This window comes from Ranitomeya imitator, chromosome 3 (assembly GCF_032444005.1).
Source record: "Ranitomeya imitator isolate aRanImi1 chromosome 3, aRanImi1.pri, whole genome shotgun sequence".
NCBI classification, from domain to species: domain Eukaryota; kingdom Metazoa; phylum Chordata; class Amphibia; order Anura; family Dendrobatidae; genus Ranitomeya; species Ranitomeya imitator.
Window position 1 is genome coordinate 654,806,481 of NC_091284.1, and position 21,389 is coordinate 654,827,869.

The 21,389-nt window shown below is 42.4% G+C and overlaps 1 protein-coding gene across 9 annotated transcripts in view; it reads right to left on the minus strand.

The window, feature by feature from the left end:
* Positions 1-1,575: 1,575 nt before the first annotated feature.
* ENOX1 (ecto-NOX disulfide-thiol exchanger 1) overlaps positions 1,576-21,389 on the minus strand; it is a 977,400-nt gene continuing 957,586 nt past the window's right edge. For all 9 annotated transcript variants that reach the window (XM_069758240.1, XM_069758244.1, XM_069758249.1 and 6 more), the window contains 3 exons: positions 16,307-16,409; positions 6,260-6,345; positions 1,576-1,861 (listed from right to left, as the gene is read on the minus strand). In XM_069758240.1, the coding sequence (XP_069614341.1) occupies positions 1,730-1,861; positions 6,260-6,345; positions 16,307-16,409 (321 nt within the window). In that variant the 3' untranslated portion in view covers positions 1,576-1,729. The remainder of the gene's footprint in view (positions 1,862-6,259; positions 6,346-16,306; positions 16,410-21,389) is intronic.

Genomic DNA, 21,389 nt, shown 5'->3' on the forward strand with positions numbered 1-21,389 from the left:
GACGCCTTCAGAGTTAATTGCAGCCCTTAGAGTCCATTGTCCAATTACTTTTGGTCCCTTGAAAAAGAGGACGCTATGCATTACAGAGCTATGATTCCTAAACCCTTTCTCCGATTTGGATGTGGAAACTATCATATTGCAGCTGGGAGTGTGCACTTTCAGCCCATATTATATATATAATTGTATTTCTGAACATGTTTTTGTAAACAGCTAAAATAACAAAACTTGTGTCACTGTCCAAATATTTCTGGCCCTAACTGTATCTGCATAAGGAGCAATTAAACTTTTTCTATTAAATTTTAGCTACATTTTAAGAAATGGTAAACAATATTTAGAATTTTTTTGTTAAATGTGCATTGTGACAGTGTACAGTGAAGGCAGACACGTGACTTGAAAATATATTGTAAGTACAATAGTATTTATTGGAAAACATTTTATTTTCAAGTATTTAATAAAAAATTTTTGTTAATGCAATTGAATATTTATTCTGATGCATATATCGGAATATATTACATACTAATACAGAAAAAACAACAACATTTTGCTCAATATTTACATCAGGAAGATACGTTAACAGTATATGCTGTCTTACACTGGACTGTGGTTTACATTAGAAAAATAATTTAGATTTTGTTTCACGGAGTAGGCTCACACAGTTTAATCTCTGCTGGCAATACTAAAACCTGCTGTATTTAATCAGTAGCACTAAGATAAAAAAGAAAATTTAAAACGCGAATATGAAGAATTACTTGCCAGTATAAGGTCTACAATATTGGGGAAATTCTAAAATCTCCAAGGGCTTGGTCATCAGATGAAAACGGTAACACTCTATAATGACATATGATGGTACGGTATTAACGGAGGCATTTTGTCAGTTACCCTAACTGAGGACATATTTTGTTTGCATTAAGCCCTATATACAAAGCTAAACTATGGAGTTCTTCTTCGCCTTGGAGAGCACAATATTGTTATGATTTTTGGTATAGAGGCACCACCTACAAATGTACATAAGAAAGGGGCCACTCAGGACCTATCATGAGATACCCTGATACATGTGTTACTTGTGAACAAAGCAAAGAGAAGAAAGAGAGCGAAGAAAAGAAATCTGTGAGGTCCAACACAAGAAGGTGCATCTCCATAAGGTAAGCTTCAAGAATCTTCAAGGAGACAGACAACCCGTTGCTCATCAGTTATTGACTTCTCCTGTTGTGTGTGGTACAAGACGGAGAATTGTGTTTCAGCAAAATCTGAAAAGCTACAGGTTGCTTAAAACTGTGATAGATTCTATGGGCAGTTAAATAGTCAAATTTGGGACTTGGCATGAACAATGATTACTTTTTTCTATTTTGAAATAAAGCAAAATGAGGAAAATTGAAAAGCATTTTTTTTTTACCTATAATCTAATTGCCTACTGTGTATGACATTTTCAGTAGTTGCTCGTCCTTCTAACTCTTCTATTTAACCATTGATACAGAACTACACATTTTCAGAGCTACTTAGAATTAAAGGAAACATCCGATGTAATTACCTTTACAGCAAAGAGTTCTATCACAATTCGGAAACAAAAGCTGAGGGACTGGTGCACAATGACATCTTCACTCACAAGAGCACATCACAGATGTAACTAAAGTTCAAGTTCGTCGGCCCTGCAAAATGTCCATTCCCTATGGAATACTTTATACTCTGCCATGCTACAGCATTTAGCTAAATGTCTCTAAACCATGCGCAGTCAAGCCGTCTTGATTCCCTCAAAGGCACAGAATTTCCATCTTTTTTCCAGTGTCGCTCCTACACCAGTGAACTCTTGTTTAAACATTCGAGGTAACCTCATGAGTAACGACTCAATTTCATTAGCCGATATCTGCAAAGAAAAAGGAATACAAAAATAGTGATTATACTATAAAAAAGAAAAAGGGTATTGTTTACTCTGGGATCACAGGTGCCCTTAAATGGGTTGTCTCCATATGCGGTCTCTTATTAGGGCATTTAAATATTATCAGGAAGAGCCTTTTCAGGAAAACTGCTCACAAACAACAACTTTCTTTGATAGTCCAAGAAAATCCACGAACTGTAATATATGATTGGTCATTCAAACTGTATATTTTCGGTGATCTCCAGGATTGGCTTGACTTGTCTTATAAAGTTGTTGGCCCTGTAGTTGAGACAATGACGTGAACTAAAAACTAACCTGTTCTATCCAAGAACTTTGTAATCAGAAGGGATCAGCACTTACACTGAACTCTTCTAATATACTAGAAGATGGGGCGGTAATGTCTCAATGGGGGCAGGCTTTGCAGCGTTGAGAATTTCTCCCCCCATGTGCTCACAAACTTATCCACTCTCGCTTTCCCCATGTGCTGACTTCTCCCATCTGTGTTCTCTTCTTTGACCTGTCTACCCCATGTGCTATCCCCCTTGTCTGCTGTCTCGCTCCTTCCTGTGCTGTGTTCTCCCCTCATGTGCTGTCCCGTTTGAGCTGTCTCACCCCTGTGCGCTGTCTCTCTCACCCCTGTGCGCTTTCTCTCTCCCCCATCTGCTGTCTTCTCTCATGTCATCTCTTCTCTGACCTGTGTACCCCATGTGCTCTCTCCCTTGTCTGCTCTCTCTCTCCACCACTGTGCTGTCTTCTTCCCTCATGTCACGTCGGGCACCTGCCGCCAGGTTCAGCTGAATGATTCACTGCGCCTGCGCGGAATTCGCACATGAGCAGTAAATCAGACTGCTGCCAACTTTGTGCAGACAGACAGCAATGGTCACATTAAAACTGCGCATGCCCTCCTCCTGTACAAAGATGGCGGTGGTCAGTGAATCATTCGGCTGATCCCAGCGGCAGCGTGTTCGTTACGGTGTTCCGCTGGTGGTATCGTGCAGGAGGCTGCTTACCGCGTATACAGTGTGTGTGTGGTGCGTACGGCGTGTACAGTGTGTGGTGCATACAGCGTGCACTGTGGGTGTGTCAGGTGCGTACGGCATATACAGTGTGTGTGTTTGTTTGTGTGTGTGGTGCGACTGTTTTCCGCTGGGGGTATCGCGCAAGAGGCTGGTACCACCAGCAGTTTCCATATTGAGACACCCATCACTTGGGTGTCCCAATATGGAGGTTGGTGAACTTCCGCCGCTTGAAATTCTGGGATCCGGACACATCTGGCCGGAACAGGATGTGAAGACATTACAAGGTAAGTATATATTAAGATTATTTATGCAAGCTTATACTGTACATTTATTAGCGCATAAGGAAGTTTAGAAAATTTTGAGAAGTTCTAGAAGACCATAGGGCCGATTCATCAAAGAAAATGGAGCAAAAGCTTTGATATGTCACCAAATTTTTGCACAACGCAGAATTACGCAAACATTTAGAAGCTTTTTTTACGCTAGTTCGAATCAGCTTCACTGAAATGGGTGCAGCCTCGGTCAATTAATAAAAAACGCTGACGTTCTGTGTGCTAGTAATGTCTCTCCAGTCCCTGAGTGGAGTAGCATCTCTGGCACTGCGCACGGAGGTGCACACCACTCAGAAAATGCACCAGTTCATCAAGTGGTGTGTGCCTATTATTAAATTCTGCATTTTATACTTCACCAAGCGAAGCGCTGGCGTAGCGTGAGCATGCGCTATTTAAATCTTGATGAATCGGCCTCAAAGTCTAGTTCGATGACATAATATCCTGATATTTAGCGTTAATATGTCTTGCATTTCCTATTCACCACAATAAGAAAGCAGGTTAGAGAGCACCATTTCAACCAGTTTATCACAGAATATCCTAATGTTTGAGTCTGACTTGCATCTGGACACATCAGTGAATGGTGGTTCTGCAGCAAAGGATTATCTGGTCTGTTTGGAGCAGTGATTATGTTAAAAAGCAAAGGAATTAATAAGGTCATCAGGACCTAACCGTATTTTTTTTTTTTTACAATATTGATTTTTCTATACCGCTCATTTTTGTCGTTTTAATATTATTTTGACATGTGTGAATTTATGAGATTTTGTATAAAAAATTTTTTTTTCACCTATTGTATACATATCTTTTTATATTGCATATGGGTAAGGTCATGTGATTGTGCTTTGTAATTTAATTGGTCTATTGGCTTTTATAATGTTTCTGCTTCCTTTACTCACATTTTTTGCCTGTGTGCATGTGGATCCCGGTAATCTACATAAAACCTTGATTTTATGAACTATCAAATGCAGGAATCTGGTGAGCTGGATTTATTTTTGCCGCTTATAGAAAACTATATTTACCACTTTATTTTACAGTTTAATGTATATATGACATCCAGACGCCCGCCACAACAACCAATCAGCTATCCGGCACATCAGTGAGTGGTTGCTCTGCAGCACAACTACCTGAGTAGCTGTCAGGGCTTTACACACATTCCAGCCTTGGTAAATAATAGGATTTCTCCAGTAATTCTTTTATTGGTATGTTCCCTCCACTTTATGCATGAAGGGGTTCACAACAAAGTACTTATGTAGCGTGAGGTCATGAAAGTCTGTTTTACTGTAACTGTAATTTCCTGCTTAACGAGCAGCTCTGGAGCCGCACTAAATTACTAGAAGGTTGATTTGGGGGCAGTAGCTTTTTGTTTAAATGGTAATTTAGCAATCATTTCTTACATTAAACCTGATCAGAAACTGTTTATTATTACCCTACAGCTAGAATATGCTGTTTATACCATCAAATGTGTTGTGATGGCGCTCTCGGGTTACTAGAAAACCATTAACATTGTAATTGTGTTTTATGAAACCTCCCATGGTGTTAAATTAGTAACACCTCATTCTAAACGTCTATTAACAATCGCTAAATAACAACTGTGGAACATCCAGGGAAAAGTAGGTGACATCTATAAGAAAGCAAATTAATTCATTATGGTTAATAAAATACTAATATCACAGTTGCCGATTAGCCAGGCATTTACTAATACAGCACAAAGGCAAAATGTCAGGTCTATTGCTCCCATCATTCACATCTAGGTGGATGCCCAATGGTATTTGAAAAGGATATTTTTGCCATGACAAAATACTCTTTATTCTCAATATTATAGCATTAACTGTATTGTCATCTTATAAATGCAGTGAAATAATTGAATAATAGAAAAGTAGCAGCTTTAAAAGAACATTTACATATCATTGAACTCAACTAATTATTCTGGCAACACACCTAAATCTATGATGTAAAACTTCACTTTCTAATTTTTTTTATATATGTTCTCTAAAACTGTTTAGCACCAGATATCCGGGACATTATAAAAAACAAAAATTTACCTAAGGAGTAACAGGCAGATAATTGCAATTTACCTGCCTGTTGTGCACGGCACCGTTCTTCCCCGGCACAAAGCAGTCACAGACCGCTCCTATCGGGGCCTCTGCTGACACGACGGGCATGACTCCCGACATTATTCTGATTGACAGCTGACTCCCCCAGTTAGACAGCACGGCTCCGGCTATCAATCAGAATGATGTCGGAAGCCACACCCCATCGCCAGAGCGGAGCGGAAAAGCAAGGTCTGCTCTGTAGACGTGACATCAGCAGAGGCTTCTGAATCCCCGGCAGGAGCGGCTTGTGACCACTCTGTTCTGGGGAAGAATGGCGCCTTGCACAACAGGGAGAGAAGTTGCAATTACCTGCCTGTTAGAGCTTAGGCACTTTTTTTTTAATAAAGTCCTGATTAACCCCTTTGAGGATAGCATTGCTTAAAAGCAACTGCCTAGTAGTAGTCTTAATATACTTCTTAGCTTTTAGATCTAGTCTCCTAAGTGTGTTGAAAACAGCTCTCCTTCACAAGGAAGACAACTGCCTACCTATCTGTATAACACATGCAATGTGGAGATCACTGATAACTGTGATTTACCACCTTAAAAAGGCCATTTACATCTCAGAAATTAAATAGACAAAAGCTAAGATAGGCCATCACTTTTTGATCCAATCCCCCCAGTTTTTGCCTGCACAGTAGTGTTCCTAGCCACAAGCCTGGGTGGGGGTTGTAATATCACTTTCTGTAAAGAATAAAATGTTACAAAATTAATATTTCTAAAATTCTTTTGTTATTTAGAACAATGTTCTTTGAAGGGGATTGTTCAGGAAAATATGGCCTCAGATAAATGAAAACATGCATTCACAGTCCAAAAACAAGTTTGTCGGCATTCACCACGTGCTCAGAAAGATTGGAGAAATTAGAGACAATAAAACACTGCAGATAGTTACAATAATTTACAGTCATATGAAAAAAGGGCTGTAGAATAAAAAGATCAAATATATTTTACCCTGGAGTCCAGTTGTTGAAGATAAGACCACAAGTATTCTATATTTGCTCCAAACGGATGGACATTTAAAAACGTTGAAATGATACCTGAAAGTTGATAGAACATATAGATTTATATACAGGAACAATGTATGGCACTCAATGAAAAGCTGGCACTTTTTACAGAAATTACATTAACCTGGGGCTTTTCAGCTGTTACAAACACGACAAGTCCCCAGCCAGATTGGCACACTGGTATTTGGAGCCCAGCACAAACAGCTGGTGAGCCACAGGCCGCCAATTTTAGTTTTGCGTTATATTTTCAAATTTAAATATAACCTTGGAACATTATGTGCTGCTGGCGACACACCAGACAAAAGGGTTAAACATAGAGATATTTCACAGGAATGACCAAAACTGCTTCTACTAATCCAATAATTCACGGGAGAGAAATATTCAGCAGCCAGGTGACAGAGATAAAACAATGTAGAATGGTGTTTTTCCAATTCAGTCTGCTAGAAGCTTATTAACCATCCATTTTATGCTTGATTTGCCAATACAAAATTGCAGCTACTGGAATAAGGCAATTATCATTTTTCTTTCGTGTGGATGTTCCCTTGAGAAAATATTTTATATAGATGTGTCATGAAACACATTGACTTGAAGTTTCCCAATAATTACACTGTTCATAGTCATAAAAACTATATAATTCTCATTACAGCTAAATGGTCCTGTGAAGTAGGTGCAGTCCCCCATTATGTATTTCATATATTTCACTAAAATAAACCATCAGATTTAAAGGAGTGTCGGAAACAGGTGAATTTCCAGAATAGACAACATTGAAGTATAGAGGAATCTAAGTAGTTTTACAACATAATAAAAGACTGGCAGCCGTGCCAGAGCAACAGTACATGCAACCTACAGTAGTCATAATAAATGGCACATTCGGCAAGAGGAAAGATGGAGCTACACTGATTAACCTCAATCTCACCAAAATGTTGGACATTTGTGGAACTTTAGGTTTTCTGGAAGTAAACCAGTGATGGCCTACCTGTGCGCATTAGACCATGATCAGCAAAATTTAAGGACCATGGTGCTCCAATGGGTGCCATGGCCTCTCTATTGCTTACATAAGTGCACCAGCTGTTCCCAAAGTTTGGCTTGCCACATACTGCAGCTCACACACATTCACTTGAGTGAATAAGCTGGAGCATCACATTAATCATCAGGAGTAATCACGGCCAATAAAACATTGATGGACTATCCTTACAGTAGGCCACAAATACTTTACCATAAATCCCCTTTGCAAATTATTTCCACTGTAGCAAAATGATTAGATAAAATCACATTGCTTACCACTAGTGAGGAGAGAACGTGCTCAGATAAGGTGTTATCCGCGCATGCTCGTGTGCTAACAGTGTCTTTGGTGTCCTCGAATAATATGTTTGAGCCCACGTGCCTGCATGATATGCAGCTGTTGGACAGCCGCAACACATACTGGGATTACCTAACAAACAGGTAACCCTTGCATGTGTTGCGTCTATCGAACAGCCGCAAGATATGCAGCCACGGGGACTCGAACATATTATTCAAGCATGCTGAAGTCACTCTGTTAGCACACGAGCATGCGCGGATAGCACCTTATCTGAGCACGTTCGCTTATCACTGCTTACTAGGTCACTGGACATAGCTCAATTTGACAATCTGTAATTTAATCCCAATTCAGAATGGTGTTCTGTTCAATTGGGGAGAGATGTTTAGATATGGGGGGAGAGGCCTTCGTGCGTAAGCATAAGTTCCTGTTGTGAAAGTGAATATTGTGGTGAAGCTCGTTGCTTATGGTCTCACCGATTTCGAAAATTTATATTCTATAACTGATATATCAGCCGCCAATGCAGCAGCCGTGAATCGTTACTTAAGCTGCTCATGTAAGGTGTTGGAAACAGACACAACATGTAAAAATCATAGAGCGTCGTGACAAGTTAAGCTATTAAAGGGAACCTGTCACCCCCAAAATCGTATATGAGGTAAGCCCACCGTCATCTGGGGCTTATCTACAGCATTCTGTAATGCTGTAGATAAGCCCCCCCCGATGTATCCTGAAAGATAAGAAAAAGAGGTTATATTATACTCACCCAGGGGCAGTCCCGCTGCGGTCCGGATCCAATGGGCGTCGCGATCTGGGTCCAGGGCCTCCCATCTTCATACGATGTTGTCCTCTTCTTTGCTTCCTGTTGCGGCTCCGACGCAGGCGTACTTTATTTTCCCTGTTGAGGGCAGAGCAAAGTACTGCAGTGCGCAGGCGCTGGGAAAGGTCAGAGGCCTGGCGCCTGCGCACTGCAGTACGCCTGCGCCGGAGCCGCAGCAAGAAGAGGACGTCATCGTAAGAAGATGGGAGGCCCCGGACCGGACCACAGCGGGACTGCCCCTGAGTGAGTATAATATAACCTGTTTTTCTTACCTTTCAAGATACATCGGGGACTTATCTACAGCATTATAGAATGCTGTAGATAAGCCCCTGTTGACGGTCAGCTTACCTCATATACGATTTTGGGGGGTGACCGTTTCCCTTTAATGTAGCCTGACAGCCTTCAAGTTGGCGGCTGCTACATCTGAATAAAGGTGTGTGTGTGTGGTGTGTGTGTGTATGTGTGTGTATATATATATATATATATATATATATATTCATACTGAAGGCATCAAAACTATGAATTAACACATGTGGAATTATATACTTAACAAAAAAGTGTGAAACAACTGAAGTTATGTCTTATATTCTAGGTTCTTCAAAGTAGCCACCTTTTGCTTTGATGACTGCTTTGCACACTCTAGGCATTCTCTTGATGAGCTTCAAGAGGTTGTCACCTGGAATGGTTTTCACTTCACAGGTGTGCCCTGCAGCGTCGGACTGGAGCACCTTGGGCCCACCAGAGAAAATCATTCTTGGGGCCCACTATGTAGCTACATAGAAATAGATACAAGACCACCAATTGTGCGGTAAAAAGCGCTAATATCAGGGTATAATATAAGGTAGTTCACGTCTTAATAATGTAGCAAGGGTTGGGGTAGCCCCCTCACAGAATATAATGTAGCCCCCTCATAAAATATAATGCAGTCCCCTCTCATAGAATATAATGCAGCACCCCACAAAATATAATGCAACCCTCTCAGGTATGACGCAGTCCCCACCATAGAATATAATGTAGCACCCCATAGGGTATAATGCAGCCCCCCCATATAGTATAATGCCACCCACCACAGAATATAATGTAGTCCCGAGAGAATGCAGTTCCACCACAGAATATAATGCAGCCCCCCCATAGAGTATACTGTAGCCCCCTCATATAGTATGATGTAGCCCCCATAATATTATGTAGTACCTTGAGTACAGGTTCAAGAGAGGACTGGATGTCTTCCTGGAGCAGAACAATATTGTATCATACAATTATTAGGTTCTGTAGAAGGACGTAGATCTGGGTATTTATTATGATGGAATATAGGCTGAACTGGATGGACAAATGTCTTTTTTCGGCCTTACTAACTATGTTACTATGTTACTATGTTACTATGAGTATAATGCAGTCCCCCCACAGAATATAATGTAGCCCCCCAGGGCCGTATTTAGAGTTTCTGCTGCCCTAGGCACTTTTAGTGCTGCCTCCCCCTTTGGTGAGTATGACACTATCGGCATAGACTTTGGCAAGAATCGCTGATGTGAAAGTCGCCTTTTGCAGCAGATCCTACAGTTTTTCTGCATCTGCCGCGTAACGGATTACTTACGGCAACACTGCGTTCGGCCTCATTCATTCCCTATGGGATTTGCGGCACTTGCCGTGATCTGGCAAATGTGGTACCATACCTCCCAACTTTTGAAGAAGGGAAGGAGGTATAACGTTTGCGGCGCGCGTAGTGCGCCGCGGCAAATTTTAGGCCACGCCTCTGACCAAACCCATTTCACAACTAGTCACACCCATATCCATGTCCCAACCGCTGCCGTTTAGCACTGCTGATCACACTGTTTGCTTATAATTATTGCATATAAAACAAAAATATGGCCACACAGTGCTCCATACTGTATAATGGCCACACATGATGCTCAATACTGTATAACGGCCACCACACATGATGCTCCATACTGTATAATGGCCACACATGATGCTGCATACTGTATAATGGCCACACAGTGCTCCATACTGTATAATGGCCACACATGATGCTCCATAGTGTATAATGGCCACACATTGCTCCATACTGTATAATGGCCAGACAGTGCTCCATACTGTATAATGATCCCACATAATGCTCAATACTGTATAATGGCCACAAATGATGCTCCATACTGTATAACGGCCACACATGATGCTCCATACTGTATTATGTCCATTGGCCACACATGATGCTCCATACTGTATAACGGCCACACATGATGCTCCATACTGTATTATGTCCATTGGCCACACATGATGCTCCATACTGTATAACGGCCACACATGATGCTGAATACTGTATAATGACCCCCCTCCTGTATGCATGGCTCATCTCCCTCCTATCCCATATACATAGCTCATATTACCCCCCCCCCGTATGCATGGCTTATATTCCCCCTGCATGGCTCATATTCCCCCCTGTATGGCTCATATTCCCTCCCATATGCATGGCTCATTCCCCCCTGTATGGCTTATATTCCCCCCTGTATGGCTTATATTCCCCCCTGCATGGCTTATATTCCCCCCTGTATGGCTTATATTCCCCCCTGCATGGCTTATATTCCCCCCTGTATGGCTCATATTTCCCCCTGCATGGCGGCTTATCTCTCTGCAGCTTATCTCTCTGCACATGCGCATATTCATGATCTTAATGAGCGGTGTCACGTGACCGCTCGTTCAGGACGAGCTGCAGTGCAGACGCCGAGACCATCGCTGGAACAGGGTGAGTATTCAAGGCGGGCGGCGGGGGGGGCCCTGGAGCGGGGGGGGAGGGGGGGCCCTGGAGCAGTGGGGGCCCTGCCAGTAGGTGTCAGTGCCAGGGCCCACCGGAGGATCCTCCGGTTCCCCGGTGGGCCAGTCCGAGCCTGGTGCCCTGTCAGGTTTAATAAGAGGGATTTCTTGCCTTATAAATGGTGTTGGGACCATCAGTTGTGTTGAGCAGAAGTCTGGTGGATACACAGCTGATAGTCCTACTGAATAGACTGCTAGAATTTGTATTATGGCAAGAAAAAAGCAGCTAAGTAAAGAAAAACGAGTGGCCATCATTACTTTAAGAAATGAAGGTCAGTCAGTCCGAAAAATTGGGAAAACTTTGAAAGTGTCCCCAAGTGCAGTTGCAAAAACCATCAAGTGCTACAAAGAAACTGGCTCACATGAGGACCGCCCCAGGAAAGGAAGACCAAGAGTCACCTCTGCTTCTGAGGATAAGTTTATCCGAGTCACTAGCCTCAGAAATCGGAGGTTAACAGCAGCTCAGATTAGAGACCAGGTGAATGACACACAGTGTTCTAGCAGCAGACATCTCTACAACAACTGTTAAGAGGAGACTTTGTGCAGCAGGCCTTCATGGTAAAATAGCTGCTAGGAAACCACTGCTAAGGACAGGCAACAAGCAGAAGAGACTTGTTTGGGCTAAAGAACACAAGGAATGGACCTTAGACCTGTGGAAATCTGTGCTTTGGTCTGATGAGTCCAAATTTGAGATCTTTGGTTCCAACCACCGTGTCTTTGTGCGACGCAGAAAAGGTGAGCGGATGGACTCTGCATGCCTGGTTCCCACCGTGAAGCATGGAGGAGGAGGTGTGATGGTGTGGGGGTGCTTTGCTGGTGACATTGTTGGGGATTTATTCAAAATTGAAGGCATATTGAACCAGCATGGCTACCACAGCATCTTGCAGCGGCATGCTATTCCATACGGTTTGCGTTTAGTTGGACCATCATTTATTTTTCAACATGACAATGACCCCAAACACACCTCCAGGCTGTGTAAGGGTTATTTGACCAAGAAGGAGAGTGATGGGGTGCTACGCCAGATGACTTGGCCTACACAGTCACCAGACCTGAACCCAATCGAGATGGTTTGGGGTGAGCTGGACCGCAGAGTGAAGGCAAAAGGGCCAATAAGTGCTAAGCATCTCTGGGAACTCCTTCAAGATTGTTGGAAGACCATTTCCGGTAACTACCTCTTGAAGCTCATCAAGAGAATGCCAAGAGTGTGCAAAGCAGTCATCAAAGCAAAAGGTGGCTACTTTGAAGAACCTAGAATATAAGACATATTTTCAGTTGTTTCACACTTTTTTTGTTAAGGGTATAATTCCACATGTGTTAATTCATAGTTTTGATGCCTTCAGTGTGAATGTACAATTTTAATAGTCATGAAATACAGAAGAATCTTTAAATGAAAAAATGTGTCCAAACTTTTGGTCTGTACTGTATATATATATATATATATATATATATATATATATATATATATATATATATATATATATATATATATATATATATATACACACCACTGCAAAATTTTCACTTTAAAGGTACCGTATATACTCGAGTATAAGCCGAGATTTTCAGCCCAAATTTTTGGGCTGAAAGTGCCCCCTCTCGGCTTATACTCGAGTCACGGTAGCGGTGGGGTCGGCGGGTGAGGGCGCTGAGGCATACTTACCTAGTCCCAGCGATTCTGGCGCTGCCCCTGCCGTCCCACGGTCTTCTGTGCTGCAGCTTCTTCCCCTCTTCAGCGGTCACGTGGGACCGCTCATTAGAGAAATGAATAGGCGGCTCCACCTCCCATAGGGGTGGAGCCGCCTATTCATTTCTCTAATCAGCGGTGCCGGTGACCGCTGATAGAGGAAGAGTCTGCAGCACAGAAGATCGTGGGACGGCAGGGGGAGCGCCAGGATCGCTGGGACTAGGTAAGTATGTCATATTTACCTGTCCCCGTTCCAGCCGCCGGGTGCCGCTCCATCTTCCCGGCGTCTATCTGCGCTCTGACTGTTCAGGTCAGAGGGCGCGATGACGCATAAAGTGTGCGCGGCGCCCTCTGCCTGATCAGTCAGAGCGGAGAGACGCCGGGACCGGACGCCGGAAAGAGACGCTGGGAGCTGCAATCAAGAGAGGTGAGTATGGCTTTTTTTTTTTTTTATTGCAGGAGCGGCACAGATTTATGTGGAGCATCTATAGGGAAATATGAACGGTGCAGAGCACTGTATGGGGCACAGCTATGGGACAAAAATGAACGGTGCAGAGCATATATGGGGCACAGATATGGGGAAATATGAACGGTGCAGAGCATATATGGGGCACAGATATGGGGCAATATGAACAGTGCAGAGCACTATATGGGGCACAGCTATGGGGAAATATGAACGGTGCAGAGCACTATATGGCAGAGCTATGGGGAAATATGAACGGTGCAGAGCACTATATGGCAGAGCTATGGGGAAATTTGAACGGTGCAGAGCACTATATGGCACAGCTATGGGGAAATATGAACGGTGCAGAGCACTATATGGCAGAGCTATGGGGAAATATGAACGGTGCAGAGTACTATATGGCAGAGCTATGGGGAAATATGAACGGTGCAGAGCACTATATGGCACAGCTATGGGGAAATATGAACGGTGCAGAGCACTATATGGCAGAGCTATGGGGAAATATGAACGGTGCAGAGCACTATATGGCACAGCTATGGGGAAATATGAACGGTGCAGAGCACTATATCAGAGGTCCCCAACTCCAGTCCTCAAGGCCCACCAACAGGTCATGTTTTCAGGATTTCCTTAGTCTTGCCCAGGTAATAATTGCATCACCTGTGCAATGCAAAGGAAATCCTGAAAACATGACCTGTTGGTGGGCCTTGAGGACTGGAGTTGGGGACCTCTGCACTATATGGCACAGCTATGGGGAAATATGAATGGTGCAGAGCACTATATGGCACAGCTATGGGGAAATAATGGTCTATTTTTATTTTTGAAATTCACCGGTAAATGCTGCATTTCCACCCTAGGCTTATACTCGAGTCAATAAGTTTTCCCAGTTTTTTGTGGCAAAATTAGGGGGGTCGGCTTATACTCGAATATATACGGTATATCTTTGCGTAAAATGTAAATGGTTCTTTTATTCTATAAACTACTGACAACAAGTCTCCGAAGTCCCAAGCAATAAATTTTGTATTTATTTTCTGAAAATGAGAAATGGTCAAGATAACAAAAAATGTATTTGCATTGCTTGCAGAAGTCAAAGCAAAAAAACAAGTTCATAATAATTTACAAACAAGAATACTGTTTTAACTCCGGAAGAGTTCAGAAATCAATATTTTGTGGAATCACCATGAATAACCATGATTTTTAATCACAGCTTTCATGCGTCTTGGCATGCTTTCCACCAGTCTTTCACACTGCTTTTGGGTTACATCATGCCACTCCTGGTACAAAAATGTAATCAGTTCTTCTTTGTTTGATGGCTGGCTTGTGACTATCCATCTTCCTCTTGATTACATTCTAGAAGTTTTCAATGGGGTTTAGGTCTGGAGATTGGGCTGGCCATCACAGGTATTTGATGTGGTGGTCCTTCATCCATACCTTGATTGACCTAGCTGTGTGGCATAGCACATTGTCCTGCTGGAAACACCAGTCCTCAGAGTTGGGGAACATTGCCTGAGCAGAAGGAATCAACTGTTTTTCCAGGATAACCTTGTATGCGGCTTGATTCATACGTCCTTCGCAAAGATTAATCTGACCAATTCCAGCCTTGCTGAAGCATCCCCAGATCAACACCTGGTCATCTAATGGTTAGACGGAGACCTGGAGAAGCGTGCAAGCCACAGTGTCTTGCACCCACTGTGAAATTTGGTGGAGGATCGCTGATGATCTGTGGATGCTTCAGCAAGTCTGGAATTGGGCAGGTTATTCTTTGCGAAGGACGTATGAATCAAGCCGCATTCAATGTTATCCTGGAAAAAACGTTGATTCCTTATATATTACGCACGCGTGTGTGTACTTTGATTTACAAGGTAGAAAACAGATCATTTATATATTGGCCTCTACTTTCATTATGACAGTGGTCACGACTGAATGATCAGGAACTTAACCCCTTAGTGACCGAGCCAAATTTTTGAAATCTGACCAGTGTCACTTTATGTGGTAATAACTCTGCAACGCTTCAACAAATCCCAGTGATTTTGAGATTGTTTTTTCGTGACACATTATACTTTATGATAATGGTAAATTTTGTTCAACATTTTTTGTTTATTTATAAAAAATATCAAAAATTTGAGAAAAATGTTAAAAAATTAGCAATTTTCTAAATTTGAATGATTATCCCTTTAATCCAGATAGTCATACAACAGCAAACCATTAATAAATAACATTTCCCACATGTCTGCTTTACATCAGCACCATTTGTAAAATGTTATTTTATTTTGTTAGCATTTTAGGAGGTTTAAAAATGTAGCAGCAATTTTTCATTTTTTCAAAGAAATTTACAAAATTTATTTTTTAGGGACTTATCCATGTTTGAAGTGACTTTAGGGGTCCCATATATTGGGAAACCCACAAACGTGATACCATTTTAAAAACAGCACCCCTAAACATATTGAAAACTGCTGTCAGGTAGTTTATTAACCCTTCAGGTGCTTTACAGGAATTAATGCAAAGTGGCATGACAGAAATGAAAATGTGTATTTTTACCACCTAAGTGTTGCTAACTTCTAAACAGATTACTACAGCCATCAGACTCTAAGGCCGCTATTTGGTCATGAATTGCCATTGCAAACATCAGGACAACAAAATCATGATCTGAGGGCACCAATTGTGACAAAGAAGAAGCCCCCACACTCTGTTAACCATTTATAATGATGTAGTCACTATTGACAGCAGCATCTAAGGGGTTAAACAGATTTAGATGGTGCAAATACTGATCGTGGCTGGTACAGCAAGTTGTCAGCTATAGTGTACAGCCAACAGCTGCTGGATTGTCATCTGTATGGGGAGGCTATTCTCTTATTTCTCAGGTCAGTTAAAAGACGTATTGGCGGTCATTAAGGGGTTAAACATAGTATTACAGCAGCTTTGTCTTACCTATGAGCAAGGCTTCTTTTTCCGATTTTAGAGCTTGTCTTTGTTTTTCGGAATCCTTTTCTTTATCATGGTTGAACACCGCAACACTGACGGTACCATTTTCCTACAAGTACAAAAGAGTTACAGCTTTTGATCAGCCTTTACTATGCCACGTTCTTGACGACAAGCAATTGATTCTTTTATTTCTTCTTCTTCTTCTCCGAATAAAAGACAAAGTTTATGAGCTGAAGTTAGTAAATCTTCCGGAGATGATGTAAATGATGCCTGGCTCGAGCAGCCACCTTTCATGGTGCTGTGAATTGGCAGGGAATGTTTTGCTACTTTAATTAAACTGAAATAGCGCGCTCATAAACATACGGGAGATTTATGCTTGAAGAAAATGAAAGGAAATGTAATTGAAATATAAAAAATGAATTTCTGTACTGCAAATGCTTTTACTCATTAAATTAATAATAGAACATCACATCCATTGTGCAAATGCAAATTGTATGCAAATAAGACATTTATTTGGGCATACATGAAGCTAGAGTCTTACAACAAGAGGAGAAAAATAACACCGCCATAATATACACTGTCTATATAGCGGATAGTGCTTTCTGTGGGAATAAAAGAGACAGGTTTCTTGCCAGATTAAATGTAGAGCAGCAAAGAGCAGCAATATCAGTAGTTATGACAGTAGCTTTGTTGTTGGCACTGTTTCCTTGCTATTGTTTCTAATGGATGACTGCAAGTGGAGAATTTGAGGACTGGATACAGATAACATACATGAAAGATGCATCATTTTTATTATGAAATAAATATGATTTGCTTGCAGAAGCTGCATAGCTCCTTTAATATTTGGTAGCTAATTAATAAAGAAAAATAATATATCAAAGAAGGTCATAATGGCACCGGGATGAGCAGCTAAGAAGAGTCTTCAAAATATTGTTTATGTCACTGAAGCCAAAAATATGAAGCACAGAAAGTCTTACAGCTGAACAGTAATACATGGGATTAAATGGAAACTGTCAGCACAACATGAGTGTCTAAACTAAGAACAGCACTTTGTAGGGAACGTGTCCCTAATAAAAATCATACCTTAGTGTTTTAACTTGTTGCTGCATTGTCCTGTTATAGTTTTATATTTGCTTCTGAAGTGCTCCATGTACCCCTGGCCGGCTGAGCAGCCGCTGTGCTTAGTTGTGGCATATTTTGTGCTGACAAACTCCCTTTAATAGCAGTAATGATTGGGGCATTACACAATAGTGCAGGGGTGCATGTGTGTACTTTTATTCAAAGTACTTTTTTCTAAGTACTCGCAGTTATACCATGGCAGAATATAACAAGCATCTCTTTTCTCTTTATACAGGTAAACTTATCATTCATTCTTTGCACTGAAATACCCTGCATGTCTATTGCTACAGTCCCTGACAGCAAGCAGCCTGAATGGTATCTGAGTCATTCTATCTTCGGCATTGAATCCTGCATATATCTATATTTGTTAGCCATCTTAGCATGCAATTGTTTTTGTTTATAGATATTTAACTCACTTCTACTTGTCCTCATGCAAAGAGATCACATAACTGTTTCAAAGCGGTTTATGATCCATGTAGACCTGGACTTTTGTTTACCTGTTCACTACATTTATTGTGTCCTGCTGTCTCAACTGAGTTAGATTGATTGCTAACGAGAGGGAAACTAAAAAAAAAAAAAAAGTGAGATCTAAGAGCTAGCCTTCTATAAATGTAGACATACTTTGGGGAAGCATTCGTGCAGGGGTGCATTCGTGTACTTTTATTCAAAGTACTTTTTTCTAAGTACTCGCAGTTATACCATGGCAGTTAGGCAGGGCAGGAGACAGGTAAGACAATCTAAATCTATTCCCTGTTCATTTGGCACAGAACAAATACTCACCATATGTATTTGTATATTCTATATCCTGGCTGCCGCATTCACTCATATTCACCGCCCTTGCAAAAACTCTTTACACTCCATCCATATCGGCCCCTCTGCCCTTCCCTCTCCTATGTATAGCACTCATGCTCTGTTCACATTGCTTAACAGCGCAGATCCATTCAGTCCCACCATCCAACACAAGAGACGCTCTCACAAATCACTTAACCATCTGCTCACTCTTTCTATCCTCCTCCTAGTCGCTGGAGACATCTCTCCCAACCCCGGCCCCCCATGTTATAGCCAGTCAAACCTCCCAACTGCTACACTCAGAAACCCCTCTAACCTTATTAATATTCCATGCATGCCTTCTGTCTTTTTCAATTGTGCCCTTTGGAATTCTCGCTCTGTGTGTAATAAACTATCCTTCATCCATGACTTCTTCCTTTCTAATTCTCTTAATCTCCTGGCTCTTACTGAAACCAGGATCCAGCAAGCAGACACCACCGCTGCTGCTGCTCTTTCATATGGTGGACTACACTTTTCTCATACCCCAAGATCGGACAACAGAGCAGGTGGAGGCGTTGGTCTGCTCCTTTCACCCAAATGTACCTTCCAAGTTATCCCCCAAGTACCCTCACTTACCTTCCCTTCCATTGAGGTCCATGCTGTCAGACTCTACATCCCCTTCTCCATGCGAGAGGCGGTGGTGTATCGTCCTCCCGGCCTCTCTCATCAGTTTCTGGATCACTTTGCCACCTGGCTTCCACACTTTCTCTCCTGTGACACCCCCACCCTCATCATGTTTGATTTCAATATCCCCATTGCTTCTCCCCTCTCCCCATCTGCTTCTCACCTTTTATCTCTAACCTCCTCTTTCGGCCTCTCACAGCATACTATCTCTCCAACGCATGAAGATGGAAACTCCCTCGACTTAGTCTTCTCACGGCTTTGCTCAGTGGATGATTTCACAAACTCCCCTCTCCCGCTCTCTGACCACAACCTTCTTTCATTCTCTATCAAGAACTGCCATCCCACTCAGGTCACCCCCACTTTCCACACTTATAGAAACATACAGGCCATTAACACCCAGAAACTTATGAAGAACTTGCAGTCCTCATTGGCCCCAATCTCCTCCATCTCATGTCCTGATTCTGCTCTAAAGCATTACAATGAAACCCTGCAAATTGCCCTGGATGAAGCTGCACCTCCTATACATAAAACAACTTCGCACAGATGGCAACAACCGTGGCACACTGTTATGATCTGGTGGTTTAGGAGCAACATGCAACGAGCTCTGAAGGAAGTGGTATCTGTACTGACCGCAGTCCCTAAGCTCAACACAACACTAGAAGTAGCCGTGGGATGCTCCTAACTCTCCCTAGGCATCTTGTCACAGCCTAAGAGCTAACTACCCCTAAAGATAGAAGCAGGAAAATTATCTTGCCTCAGAGAAAATCCCAAAAGGATAAATTAGCCCCCCACAAATAATGACTGTGAGTGGAGAGGGAAAGGACATTCACAGAATGAAACCAGAATGAGCACAGGAGGCCAGTCTAGCTAGATAGATAGGACAGGATGGAATACTGTGTGGTCAGTATAAAACACTACAAAAATCCACGCAGAGATTACAAAAATCTCCACACCTGACTAAAGGTGTGGAGGGTAAATCTGCTTCCCAGAGCTTCCAGCAACACAGAGGTAATTCATACTGATAAGCTGGACAAACATAAAAAGCACAGAACGGATAAGTCCACAATCTGTGGACAGAAAAGAGCAAGCAAGAACTTAGCTTTGCATAACTGGTCAGGAAAAAAGGGAAATCCAAAGAGATGTGAATCCAACCAGGAACCATTTACAAGTGGCACTGGCTGAAGGAAAAAGCCAGGCATAAATAGCCAAGCAGAAAAGACACTCAGTAGAAGCAGCTGCTGACAGCTAAATCCAAGGAGCAGCCATACCACTTGAAACCACAAGAGGGAGCCCAAGAGCAGAACTCACAAAAGTGCCACTTACAACCACCGGAGGGAGCCCAAGAGCAACAACCCAAGAATTATCCTCCTGGCCATAACCCTTCCACTTGACAAGAGACTGAAGCCTCCGCCTCGAAAAACGAGAATCCAAAATCTTCTCAACCTCATATTCCAACTCTCCCTCAACCAACACCGGGGCAGGAGGGTCAACCGAGGGAACAACGGGCACCACATATCTCCGCAACAAAGATCTATGGAAAACATTATGAATGGCAAAAGAGGCTGGAAGAGCCAAACGAAAAAACACCGGATTAATAATTTCAGAAATTTTATAAGGACCAATAAACCGAGGCTTAAACTTAGGGGAAGAAACCTTCATAGGAACATGACGAGAAGACAACCAAACCAAATCCCCCACACGAATCCGGTGGCCAACACACCAACGGCGGTTAGCAAAACGTTGAGCCCTTTCCTGAGACAACGTCAAATTGTCCACCACGAGTCAAAATCTGCTGCAGCCTGTCCACCACAGAATCAACACCAGGACAATCAGAAGGCTCAACCTGCCCAGAAGAAAAACGAGGATGAAAACCAAAATTACAAAAGAAAGGTGAAACCAAAGTAGCCGAACTAGCCCGATTATTAAGGGCAAACTCGGCCAACGGCAAGAAAGACACCCAATCATCCTGATCAGCAGACACAAAGCATCTCAAATAGGTCTCCAAGGTCTGATTAGTTCGCTCAGTTTGGCCATTAGTCTGAGGATGAAACGCTGAAGAAAAAGACAAATCAATGCCCATCCTAGCACAAAAGGCCCGCCAAAACCTAGAGACAAACTGAGAACCTCTGTCAGACACAATATTCTCCGGAATGCCATGCAAACGAACCACGTGCTGAAAAAACAATGGAACCAGATCTGAGGAGGAAGGCAACTTAGGCAAAGGTACCAGATGGACCATTTTAGAGAACCGGTCACAGACAACCCAGATAACAGACATCTTCTGGGAAACAGGAAGATCCGAAATAAAATCCATGGAAATATGCGTCCAGGGCCTCTCAGGGACCGGCAAAGGCAAGAGCAACCCACTAGCACGGGAACAGCAAGGCTTGGCTCGGGCGCAAGTCCCACAGGACTGCACAAAAGCACGCACATCGCGCGACAAGGAAGGCCACCAAAAGGACCTAGCAACCAAATCTCTGGTACCAAAAATCCCAGGATGACCAGCCAACACTGAACA